Genomic DNA, 13,626 nt, shown 5'->3' on the forward strand with positions numbered 1-13,626 from the left:
TACTGAGCCCCAAGGGCTTCAACTACCAGTCTGGTATTGACCCCCTAATGCTGGGCTAGGTGAGCACCCCTAAGTGTTCAAAGGCGCTGCTTAGTACACAGGCTTTGAATGCAAACTTTTAAGCCAGAGGCTCCTTTAGTAAGGTGTACTTCCAACAACTGCCACCGGGTGTCACTGTGCCAGAAAGCTCTGTCAAACCTTCCTATGCTGTAGCCAGCATCGCTGCTCCGTGTCCCTTCACAGCCTTCACAGACTGAACAGCCCTCCAGGATTTATCCTCCCTGTGTGCAGGGAGGAGGAGCCGTCCGGCGTCAACCGCCCCCTCCCCGCGTCGTCGCGCACAGATAAGTAAAGCGCGCGCATGCGCGCCAAACGCCAAACGCCATCGGGGGAAGCAGGAAGCCATGTGGAGAGGAGCATCAGGACCTGAAACGCTGGAGCAGCAGACACAGGTAAAAGGAAGCTTTCAACTGTCTCCCTAATGGTATGGTTCCCTCTCTGTGGAACACCCTGCCCAAAAAAAGGCCCTCCTTGTGACAGAAGCAGCAGCAGCCTACTAGCCCAGCCAGGGGAACTATACCTGGGTGCTTTGAGCCATCCCGTTTGAAAACTTTGTGGTTCTCCTTTGCCCATGCACAGAGGCATAAATAGGCTGCCCAAGAATCCCCTGTAGGAAGCCTACTGACAAACCAAGTTCCGTAGGCCCCCTGCTTACCTTTCCACGCCGCAGGGTATTGCTCTGCAAGAGGCCCAATCTTCCCCCTTCACCGTGGGTATGGTCATAGACCTTCAGGGACCGGGGTCTTAAAAGAACACCACACACCTGGACCTATACAGCACCACTGGCAACAGGTATTCTCTAGGTATAGAAACCAGACCTGGAACCCAGGGTCCAGCCCTCCATGGAGAGGCATTATAGGCAAAACCCCATCCACGAATTGGGGCCCGGGTACCGTCCACTTTGGCTATGAAGCACCTTGGACGGATCCGGTCAGCTGGCCCTGGTCCCAAGGACTACTACAGGCACAGCCTCAACGTGCACCAACACCTAAGACACTGGCAAAAAAACTGAGGTACTCCCACTATGGGTGGGGGTTATATAGGGAGGGAACTTCCTGTCGGAGAGTGCCAGTGTCCATCACCTGAAGGTACACTATATAACCCATATGTAATGGCTATGCTGCTCTGTGTCCCGTGATGTACGATAAAGAAAAAGGTAAACTTAGCCTTTTAACCCAATTCAAACCTGCCTTGAGTATTTCACTGTGAAAGTGAGAGAGAGTAAATTACGCAAGGCAGGCTTCAGAAAGTGCATATCTATTATCAGTGCTGGGACAAGGTCATCTAGAGCCCAGGGTGAACATGCCAAACTGTGCCCCCCCTTTCAAGATGTAAGAGCATTATGCGTCAACAAAAGTCCCCCACAAAAACTCAATGCATTAATCTACATGTTTACCCCTAAGCATAAATTCTCTCTCCTCCCAGTACAAATCTGCCCCTACTCAACCCCCCTCTCAGCACAAATCTCCCCCCCCCAATTTCCCAAATCCCTCCAGCTCAAATCCCCCCCCCAAAAAAACACACCCCTTCTAGCACGAATGCTCTACCACTATAATTTCCCCTCCTAGCACACATCTTCTCTCCCCACTTCAAATCCTCCCCTCCCAGCACAAAGTCCTCCTTAATCTCCCCTCCTAGCACAAATCTTTTATCCTTCCCCTTTCCCCCTCTCAACATAAAATCCCCCTAAATCACCTCTCTTGGCACATCCCCTCCCCAGAAATGTCCCCTCCTAAAGCCATACATACCCCCTACCACCACCCAATTCCCCCTTCCAACACAAATCTCCTCCCCTCAATCTGCGTGTGCCCCCCCCCCCCCGACCTCACATGATGTCACAGTGCCTAGGTCAACGGCCCCTTCTGCCTACCCCTTGGAACCTTGTCCCGGCCCTGCCTATTACCCTCCAGTAAACTTGGTCTGGGTGCGTCAACTATTCTGCAAGGAGATACACAGTGTGCATATTAAAGCTTTAGGACATACTGTACATTGAATATACTAGAGCCTTTCCATGCAGAGCCCACATAGATTTGACAGCTGAGTTTCTTTTCCCATGTACAAGAACTGCTATCACCAGCTCTTTTAGCATTGGTCCTCAGAAACAATTCTACTTAGTGCTTTTAAAATTGAAACAAACATTGATAAATTGTAGCAGTCCAGTTTTTTCATTGGAGAGTCTGAAGCGAATCATATAAAATAATAATGTTTTTCACACTAAGTACTTTTCAATAAAAACTCTTCTTGTTCAATCTAATAACCCCCCGTTTATCCGCAGCTCTAATTTCCCACTTCCCCTTAGCTTTGTACATTGAGGGGTCCCAGGGATTCCCCACGGTTCCCGAGGCTCCCACAGAGAGAGATGGGCAGGGAGGACTATACCGGTACGGTAAAAATTTGGTTGTGAAACAACCAGGATAAGTCACATTAGTTAAATTGTAAAAAATAAATATTCACATAAATACATTGAACAGAATAAAAAAACAAAACATTAAAACAACAATACAGACATGTTTGACCACAATCCGGTCACCGGTTGTGCAATCCCTTATGAACAGGCAAGAGGGGGTCACCGTGACCCCCTCTTGCCTGTTCATAAGGGATTGCACAACCGGTGACCGGATTGTGGGAGCCTCGGGAACCGTGGGGAACCGTGGGGAATCCCTGGGACCCCTCATTCTTTATTTGAATATTTAGGACGATGGTACATCCCTTATCCAATTATATTATTCTAATGATAAAAGGTTAAATTATATTTTAGCTTTGTACATTGTTCATATGAATTTATTTTGTGTTTTTAATAATTTAGTTTGTTCTTTTTGTTTAGCACAAGCATTAAGGAAACAAATACTGCAATTTAAAAAAAATGCAGAAAACCACTTTAATTTAATTTGTAAATAATGCTTTTTTCTAGAATCATAATTTTGGTGCCATGATAAAATGGGTAAAATTCAGAAAAAAATAAGAACTTTAATATCTATATTATAATGTGTTATTGAATATATACAATCTATAATATCATAAGATTATCACAAGCTAAACTGGTTAATATTGTGTATTTTTTATATATAAATTTAAATGGGACTTTGCATACAATTCCACTAAAAGAAAGCCCCCCCCAAGAAAACAATTTATGCCTTATTTGTCACACATATGTTAAATCTAAGATATAACATTAGCAGCGCTTAATGAATATTTAACCCTATGTGTCTATATTCTCATATGTTACAAATGTCCATAGTTCAATTAGAGAACATAAAACAGTCCATCCATCCATTCTGCTGGGGAGTTTTCCCAAAACCAGGATCTCTGTTTTATTAGGAGGACAACATTGGCCAGCGTGGATTAATGACTTCAACCGCACAAGACCCCCTCCATGGATAACAACAGGCTCCCCATTATTCATGATAGAAAGAATTGTCAAGCCTACATACCTCTCATGCCCCCTTCTCTGACCCTTAGCCTTTCATATACACAAGAAGCTCTACAAGTTTAAAAGCCATTAATAATTGTGTTTGGGAAATGCTGATTTGTAATTTCTAAGTTATAATCTCTCATGTTGCAGTCTTGACTCTAACCTTAGGCTTCAATGAAATGTACTAGTAAATATGCCACCCAATTGTATTGTACTGTTCAGTGTTATCAGTTACATCAGAAAGGACCGACTGCCCATTACTCATTTGTTGCAAGAATTTCTGTTCATGAGATGGTTGTAATGTTCACTTTGTATGAACTGTTTACCCATCTACCAAGCCAAATAAAATTAGTTTTTGGGAAAAAAAACAAAACAAAAGAACAGTCCATCCATGTGGTTCATTTACAGCATAAATCCAATTAGGGTTCCCATCACCACACCTTGTGAGACCTCTCCCCTATGGCAGTGAACTCACCATAAATCCTAAGACAATGCGCCTGTATTACAATCTGTGCTTTGCATCGGGAGGCGTCCTTCCATCTAATTGTCGCTCATAAATGAAGATGATAAAACAGGCATTTCACAGGAGAAATTATATCCAGGAGATGTCAGTGGGTGTAGGGGCTTCATAAGCCTGAGCTTCACCTCCACTTGTAGGGCTCTTCCAGCCGAATGTATGGTCAGGTATGGGAAAAGATCAAAGCGAGGGCTAGAGTTCCATCTTGTTATGGAGTTGTAACTGTCATCTAAATATGCTTCTGTGTTGTCATCTTATTACATGCACTGCTAGCTGAGACTAAAGCTGGCCCTAGACACGTAGCTGGCTGAACAAAACAAACAGATTCCTCCTTCTACACAAACAGGGTGAATGGAGGAACTCCCTTTGCCAAGATATAGTATTCTGACAGTAGAACCTGCTGATCAGCAGCTGTGACCACTGATCGACAAATGTTTTCCAGCATGTTTGATTGACATCTGTTGAGCAGGGAATTCTGAGATGGGAATGAGGGAAACCTATTAGCAGTGCATTATATATACAACTATATAGATCGGAAATTAGGGATAAATGAGGAGAGAGAGACAGAGGGACTTTGTTCCAAATCAGGGACAGTCCCTAGAAATCAGGAACAGTTGGGAGCTATGTCCATTTTAATATTCATAACAATCATTTAAACATTTTAATAGCAAATATTTCTGCATTTAAGAACTATACTGGAAACAGGTATTAAAACTATTTCATCAACCGCTTAGACCTTTTTATGTAAAGGTGTCTTTCAGAACAATATGAAAAAAGAGGGGTGTACTGCGCTAATTGGTAAAGCGGCAACTAAAAATGTTATACAACACTAATAATAATGTTCAAAGGAAGAGCTACGCTGTTGTAGGCTAAAATGTGACACTAGTGACAATGAAGTGCTAGATAAATATTAATTCGAGATTTTCCTAGCTTGTGACGGAAAATATTAATTATATGAAGACAGGAGGCGAGTATCTTATGCATTATCTTTCTTTAATAATGCCCATAGCAGAAATACAGTAAACATTTATTGTAACTTAAAAAATTCAAAGAACTACCCTTCCCAGCAGTCCCTGGGCCAGTGTAGCCCCTCCCAGACCGTAGCCTATATAAGGGACTGTCTGAGGTAACCTATTCCTCTTTCTTCATGCAAATTAGTGTAAACAGGAACCGAAAGTCCAATTAGACATCTCCGCGGCTGCCGGGAACCTTCCAACCGGAACACAACATCCGAAATCTGGAGGAAACGAAAGGGCAAGGCCAACACGGACCAACTTCATCCGGACCAACTTCATCCCAACGGGGACTATAGGAAACCCAAACCATTCGGAGCCGACCGGTCAGTTGTCCTCAGGAACATGGACCAACGGATTCAGTCAACGGCATCCCGACTCCGGATCTGGAACGCAGTAGGAACCTCCATCTGCGGTGAACTAAACCCATGGATCGAAACGGACAGCAATCCCAACGGGGATAGTGAAAACGAACTCCCGGGGCGTACCAGCCTCCGACTTGCAGGGTGCGTAGTTCATCAGTCTAGAACGAGAGAGAGACAACCTCGTGACAGGGTTGGGTTGGGAGGGAAGATACTCGCCTCCTGTCTTCATATAATTAATATTTTCCGTCACAAGCTAGGAAAATCTCGAATTATACATCAGACAGGAGGCTCATATCTTATGCAAGTTCAAAGCTATAACAATGCATATGACCAATAACAATCAAAATAATCCACAACACTGACATAGATATGTGTACCTCCTGTTCGAAGCGGGATTGGCGGAAAAGCGGTCGCTGACAACAGTCCGCCGCTATAGTAAGTCACAGAGGAAACCGGGAAGAGAGGATTAACGTAGGAAACGAGGAGTTGAAAGACTTGCGAAGATCGCAGCGAGGCTGTCAAGGACATATAAGTCTGTAGACAGCGGACCACATACAGTTGTGGATGTGCGGGGAAGAACGGGTAGAAAACCGATCGAAGTACCGTCTGGTCCAACGCACGACGGAAAAAGACTTGAGTCTCTGAGGCGAGGAATGACGCCTGGATATGTCCAAAGCCTTGACGTCTGACCCACGATGATGGAAATCAGACACAAGAAGACAGTAAGCTCGAAAGACAGTAACCTCAAAACAGAGTGTCAACGTCCCCCAGCCCGAGAACATGATCATGACCTTGGAAAAATACCAAGTGTGCTGGTACATTGGGCGATTTAAACTTAACGCCTTCAAAATTGACACACCAACGGATCCAAAGAGTCCGCCAGATAATTGGCTATTACAGACCCTGGCGCTTGAACGGGGTCGACCCGTCGTTGATCACACCAAGTAACCCAGAGTCCCCAGGTAGATCGAGATGCCGATCTAGTCCCGGGGCCCAGTCCAAGGCAGGGAATCCCTAGCTGTTCCCGAAAGGTCGTAGTCTGCGACCGGAACCCCGATACTAACCATGTGAGGAGAGGTAGGATGTGCTTCGTGAGTAGAGGGTGCAGATCCCCGTTCGGACCAGCGAGGAGGTGGGGGGAATGAGGAAACAACCTGGGGAGTTCCACCGTCATCCTCAGAAGGAGGGGAAACCATGGCTGCGTCGGCCACCACGGAGTGAACCGCACGACTGATGCCCTCCGGCTCGCTAAGTGAAGGAGGACCCTGAGGGTCACCGGGAACAGGGGAACACGTAATGTGTCCCCTGTGACCACGTTTGGTGGAGGGCGTCCACATGGTGCGCCTCCGGATCCGGCCTCCGGTTGTAAGAGCGCGGAAACTGGTGGTTGATACGGGGAACGAACAGGTCCATAGAGAAGGATCCGCGAAGTGAGCGAGGATCAGGGACCCTGACCGGTGTGGTCGCCAATCGTTGGAATCGGTCAGGTAACGAGAATCCAATCTGCCACCCTATAGGGATAGTCTGTGGCATATCCCGCAATCGGGACGATGTTGCATTCCAGGCAGAAGTGCCCGAAGTCTTACTAGATCCGCTAGGATTCTGGATCAGGGGCCCACCAAGCGATCGACGTACCGGACTGCGGGTACGTTGTCCGAACGCAATAGCACACAGCAGATGGACGTGCGTGGCAACAGACTTCCGATGGCAAAAAAGGCCGTCGGGGGTGTACGTGTTGATGTGCAGCCGAGGGTTCTCTGCGGACCACATCCTACCGGAGGACGAGGGACTGCACCGAGCACCCCAGCCGAGGCGGCTGGTATCCGACCCTATGACGAAATCCGTTGAGGAGTTGAAAATGTCTCGCCGTTCCATTTGACGGCATGACGTAACCACTACCGTAGGACCACCATGGCTTCACTTAGTTTGTATAGCGAAGCCCCTAGCGAAGATGTAGAGTCTCGAGTCTCTGGAGGGTTCGACAGTGAAGAGGGGCTGGAGAGTGGCCTGGATTGACACCGGGAACAGGCCGACTAAGCGAGTCAGTCCGCGTAAGGACACCCGCTGCTGCCCAGCATGATACTGATGTCTTTGCGGATGGCGGCTAATTGGGTATGGGTAGCCGAAGGATCGCTCGATTGGTGTCCACCAAGAACCCCAAAAACTCTATCACCTGAAATGGGGAGATAATAGGTGTTTGTGATCTATGAGGAGTCCCAGATCGCGAAGCGATCCGACCATCCAGGAGGCGTGTTCGCTCGCTAGGCGAGGGGCACCAGCCATTAGAAGTAGGTCGTTCAAGTAGATGTTCAACCTTACCCTTGTTCCACAGGGCAGTAAGTTGGTGAGATTTCTCAAGCTCCCACCGGACGAAAAACCGCCTTTCTTCTTCCTGATCGGGAAGATGTTGTTGAGGAAGTTCAAAGAGAGCGGGTCCATCTCTACTATCGGCTGTTTGGTCCAAGGTCTAGGAACCTGTTGTCCATTAGGACGGTGTTTAGGTTTGAAAAACCGAATGGGATGGTGAACCAGGTATACGCCTGGTAATATAACTCCATTTGTCCTACCGTCTTAAAGATATCATCAATTAGCGTGATCCCATTGTGTTAGGTCAACCGGCTTACAGAGGCGGTAGCCTGCTCACTAAGGCATAGGGTTAGGTGATAGGTCCAGAGATCTAAGACCCAGTACTGTGAGGTCCCAAAGGCCCTCTCTATTCCCTTCCTGGAATACTGAATGATTATGGGATCCACCTCTGGAGTGAGCACCACCGTATTTGGTAATGGAAGGGTGAGTATTCCACCCTCAACTTGTCCGGTTAGCGTACCGATCGATCTCCGGGTCCAGCATTCGATCTATTGGATCACCTCAGGTAGAGGTGCCCAGTCACCGGAGTGTGGGTGGCCAATCACCTCCTGATCGAAAAATGGTACTCCACAAGAGTCCAATAAGGTTTTACCCTGGGACCTAGGGTTGGCGTCGTCATGGAGCGCCATGTGCCCACTGCTCACATAATCATCATCATTATCATCATCATTTTCATCCTCAGACTCAAAGGTGTTAGCCGCCTCGTACTCCGCGGACGACTCTGGAAGAGTCCACGAGGAGTCTGGCTCAGTCCATCTAGCGGATCGCTGCCTCTGCATGTGCATCTCCCCGAGGCTCGGGGGTCGATTGGAGTCTGGGAAGGCAGTGGGTCGGCAGGCCCGGGAGGGTACTGCCTGGGGCATGTTATTTACTTCCCCTCCCGGGGAGTCCGTATGTCGGCAGTCCTGGGAAGGTACTGCCTGGGGCATGTTATGTACTTCCCCTGCCGGGGAGTCAGAGGGTCGGCAGTCCTGGGAGGGTACTGTCTGGGGCATGTTATTTACTTCCCCTGTCGGGGAGTCAATGGGTCGGCAGTCCTGGGAGGGTACTGCCTGGGGCATGTTAATAACTTCCCCTGCCGGGGAGACGGAGGCCACATTAATGTGACGGCGCATACGGGACGCCATGCCCTACTCAGGGGCGTTATATCCTTGCCGGGAGATCCGGACATAGGGGTGCATGTGGGTTGGAACAACCGATGCCCTGGTAGTCTGGACGGACCTACCGACCAGCTCAGGAACCAGTGCAGCACTGAGGTAGGTAGGGCCTTCCAGGGCTGCGTCCACCACTTCAGTGGCACCAGTAGGGAGTAAAGGATCTGTCGCCAGCCACAGGAGAGGAGTCAGCTGTCTGCGGACAGCACGGCCGTGCAGCACAGGAAGATACGGAAGTTATGTACTATAACTTGTATAGTAATTTCTATAATTCATTCAATTAGTGTTATAATTTGTTTATTTATTTATATATATGTATTTATTTATTCAATTATATATAAAGTATAGTTTAATAGTTTATATTTTAAAATTTGTTTATTATATATATTTATATATTTATTTATTTATTCAATCATATAGATTGTATAAATTATTTATTTATAGACATTTATGTTCATTGATTTATTTATATTTATTTAATAAGTCAATAATTTATTCATTCGTATAATTATTTAAATTTATTATTTATTTACATGTATTAATATATTCATTATATGTAGAATAGACTACAGGGGAATAAATTCCCAGAACAAGAACTGATGTTTAATGTAACTGAAGGTGAAGGAGTGACAGAAGCAGGGGAGGGGAGGAATTCCCCACCAGCTAGGTGTGAGTGACAGAAGTTAGATGAGGGGAGATATTCCCCACCACAAGGGGAGCTAGACGTTAGGCTCGGGGCCGTAGTCTCGCGAGACTACGGCCTAACGTGATTCGCATAGATCAGTGAGATCTACACAGAGTTCCAACCATACAGCCGCCCGCACCCTGGCGTGGCGGCGATGGGGAGAGACGGCCTAGCACACGGAGGATGGGGTCCCCAGGACAGGTCCGCAGCAATGGCGCCGTCGATTCGCGACAATAGCGCGATTGGTGCAGGGAGATCCTCACCGCCACGCCCCCCTCAGAGATGAGACGCTCTGAGGAGAAGAAGGGAGGTAGGAAAAAAGGCGCCGAGATGTTAAAATGGCGCCGTCCTACCTCCAGTCAGAAAACGAGCAGTGTGCAGAGCGCACCGTGGGGAAACAAAAGAAGCAAAGCAGCGGTATATTGTAAAATAAACAAATAAAGAAGCCCAATGACTGTAAGATGTACACATCAGAGGAAACCGCGTTCTCTACAAAACGGGTGGCACAGATAGAAAAGTGGGAAAAGCATACAGCAAAAACTAAACGTTTATCATTTTTAGAAATATCAGTTGTGCTTCATAAGACAGAAGGTTGATAGAACAACACACAGATGAAGGTCTGAGGGGATCAGAGGGTATATACAGATACAGGTGGAAGTTGAAGGGAATAGCGGAGGAGGGAAAAACCTCCGTAGCTGTAATAAAAGCCGGGGTGGGAGGGGGGGGGGCATCCCCAGCACCCTGTGGAAAGACGATGTGACATTAGGATCTACACAAATTAAAAAAAAAAAAAAAAGGCTGCTGATAACCAAATAACAAGCAAGCCTACATAAAAATTATAAACATAGAGTAATGTACTTATCTGAGTTCTGGCTATGAGCAGAAAGAAAGAGGAATAGGTTACCTCAGACAGTCCCTTATATAGGCTACGGTCTGGGAGGGGCTACACTGGCCTAGGGACTGCTGGGAAGGGTAGTTCTTTGAATTTTTTAAGTTACAATAAATGTTTACTGTATTTCTGCTATGGTCATTATTAAAGAAAGATAATGCATAAGATATGAGCCTCCTGTCTGATGTATAATTAAAATTATGAAACACCGACTGAGTGAAAAAAAATATATCTGTAAATAGGTCTGTGAGACCCCAATAAGATAACAAGAAGGGGTTAATTCCTAAATTAGGTAGAAACCTGAAAATTATCAAGTGAATAAATAGTAGTCCATGTGAACAAACCAAAAAAATCCTTAGGAATACCATTAACAAAGTGTCAAAGGTAAAAAATGTGAATATAATAAAAAATATTAATGCAGAGTGTCCATATAAACTTAAATAACCCCAGTGTTCAACAAATCCAATAGTCCAGGAAAAGGTGCTGACAGGATAGTACCTCCACCAAACAATAACACTGCCGCTTACCAGATGGATGTGATCTCTAATTATAGGAGATCAATATGCGCATATGGTTGATATCCCAGCCTGGGGTCTCTATTGGTAGCATGAATCCCTCAGTGTGGTTTAATATTGCATAGAAGATGTCTCAAACAATGTAGCAATTCAAAATGTAATACGTAACATAAAAGTGCACACATACATCGAAGAAGTGAGATAAGGCATATAAAATACAATCGAGCTGGTCGGCTCTTCGATTCAGCAGCCCATATCTTCTGGGTCTGGCGCACAACACGGTGACGTCAGAACGTTGTTCCTCCCAATGTTTTGTCACTAGAGGGACGTGGTCACGGGATAGCCTATGTAGCCTCACAGCCACCGAATGTTAAATTATTATGTGATCCTTCTTTAACTTACTAGTAATGCACATTTGATTTTAGTTGAGTTTTCATTCTGATTTTGCACAACCTAGGGCATATATTTTGTACTATACTTTCTTTAATATTTGTACTGAGAAACCTTATGACTTACTTCTCTGCTCACTCAACATAAATAAAACATGTTTTTTTTTTTTTTTTGTCAAATTAGTTTATTGAAAACATGTTTTATCCTTTAAACATTCAAACAATGAATATGCTACTCTCACCTGCATAATGGGTTCATATTTACATAGTAAATCAGACAGAAGGTGATCCTTGTACAGTAAATAATAATTGCTTTACGTTTATGCATACAAAATGTTGATTATAAATCTGTGAAGTGTGTCTAATTGTAAATACGAAGATGCACTATTATAATCTCTAGCCACAATTATATATTCATTAATAATTACAATAATTTAATATTGTTGAAAACAACTTGTAGATGCATTAAGTTCCTCAACTAATTATTATATTAATGCATAATGATTGTAAAATGAATATGGAAAAACAAAAAAGTATATTTTGCAACATTTCATGGCCACTTTAGTCTGTAGATACTTAAGATTACTGTGGGTTTTGCATAGTGATAATATATAATATAATAATTTTTTATTTTATTTTTTATTTAGAGAAGCCAGGAAAATGCCCAGGTGTCTGTGAAACAAAATCAGATATTCCATGCACTAGTGATCACGATTGTCCAAAAAGTCTGAAGTGCTGCTCTAACTGGTGTGAAAAACCTCTAAAAGGTAATAATCTCAATTTTTTTTTCTGTATACTGGTCATGCAGTCAAGATTAGGACTAAGCCAAACGTGCCAGGGTTCTGAAAAAATTACTGAAGTTCGGGTGCCAAATCTGAACTCCACTGCAGTCAATGGTAGCCAAATGTTAAAAAAAAAGCAATGGCCATTTTCTAGGCTAATAGGCAAGAAATTGTCAAACAAATAGAATGGGGGGGCTGGACACTGCTCTCAGGAACATGTTCCAAAGCTAAAATTAAGGTGGACCTATTGCTCAGGTGAAGTATCTTTTCTTATTAATTTAATACCTGATACATCCCCTATTTGAGGACCATGTATTGAATGGATTTTTGAAACGAGGAGATCGAAGGGGAACTTGCTCTGCCCACTCCACGCAACAACCTGATATTGCAGTACCTACAGGACCGGTGCACCAAAAAATAAATAAGGGGGCCCCAGATACCTGCTCCCCATGTGATGAGTAAGGGATACATTGCACCTTTACTCATTCATAATAAGTGTAATAAGACACACTTTTTGGCAAGTTCTCACAATGTCTCACAATGTAAAAACATTGGGAGAATCTTTAAAAGGCTACACCTTCTTCTAATGTAAGCTTGACATCTATTGTAGACAACCTTATCTTAATGCCAGTATATCTATAAAACTTTTCTAAAACTATTACAAAATTCACACTTTTTTACTGTAAGCTAATCATCATGGCAAGGAGTTTTAGCTTTATTCCCTTCTATGACATTATGGGATATTGCATTTTGATAGTTTAGTATTAAACAATTTATAAAGTTGCAAAATCCTTTATTTAGGAATGCATGTACTGTAACATTAACTTTTTGATTCTTACATAAGTAGTGCAAACAGCAGGCACAATGTGTAGTCACACATTATGATCAAAAAGTCTTGCATCTTACATAAGTTAGGCTAGTGCAATAAAGACCTCATGCACCCTGGGCACTTAGAATCAGATTCCAGAGTTTTCACATGGGTGCAAGGGACAGGCGCATCATCTATCCCCACTGTCACCAACCTGTAAAACTCTTTGAAAGGCTGAAAGCTAGTGGTATTAGTGTTTCAGGCAGAATGTGTCCAGCGATGAATACTTGCAATGAAGCCATAGATTCTGAGTAAAATGAATAGTGCACATTGCAGTTTATTTCTTGCATTATTTTCATAAATCAGCAAAGGTACAGTATTTTGTGGGCTGTTTTATGTAAAAATTTGAATTATGGCTATAGTTAGCAGTCACTGGATTTCAGAAAAACAAATCATGCTAATTTACCTTTAATGTTTAGTGTCTACTTGGGATACTGCATTTAAAGGCAATTTTCACATGTAAATTGAATTTTCATATATTTTTCTTTGAATGATTTTAACTTGCTAGTCTGCCTAAATATTCATTGCATGGATTAAGTGACAAAAACCATCATGGGCAGCACAGCTTGGTTTGAATCCCAACCAGGACACTGCCTTCATGGAGTCTGCA

At 44.2% G+C, this 13,626-nt stretch overlaps 1 protein-coding gene and 1 non-coding gene across 2 annotated transcripts in view; both read left to right on the top strand.

Annotated features, from left to right (window-relative positions):
- LOC120920312 (WAP four-disulfide core domain protein 3-like) overlaps positions 1 to 13,626 on the top strand; it is a 39,363-nt gene that overhangs the window by 22,862 nt on the left and 2,875 nt on the right. Inside the window, exon 4 of the mRNA XM_040332323.1 lies at positions 12,014 to 12,133. Within this exon, the coding sequence (XP_040188257.1) occupies positions 12,014 to 12,133 (120 nt within the window). The remainder of the gene's footprint in view (positions 1 to 12,013; positions 12,134 to 13,626) is intronic.
- Positions 12,372 to 12,564, top strand: LOC120925130. Its single transcript, XR_005746550.1, has one exon. It is a non-coding gene; the product is annotated as a U2 spliceosomal RNA (small nuclear RNA).

This window comes from Rana temporaria, chromosome 1, assembly GCF_905171775.1.
Source record: "Rana temporaria chromosome 1, aRanTem1.1, whole genome shotgun sequence".
Taxonomy (NCBI): domain Eukaryota; kingdom Metazoa; phylum Chordata; class Amphibia; order Anura; family Ranidae; genus Rana; species Rana temporaria.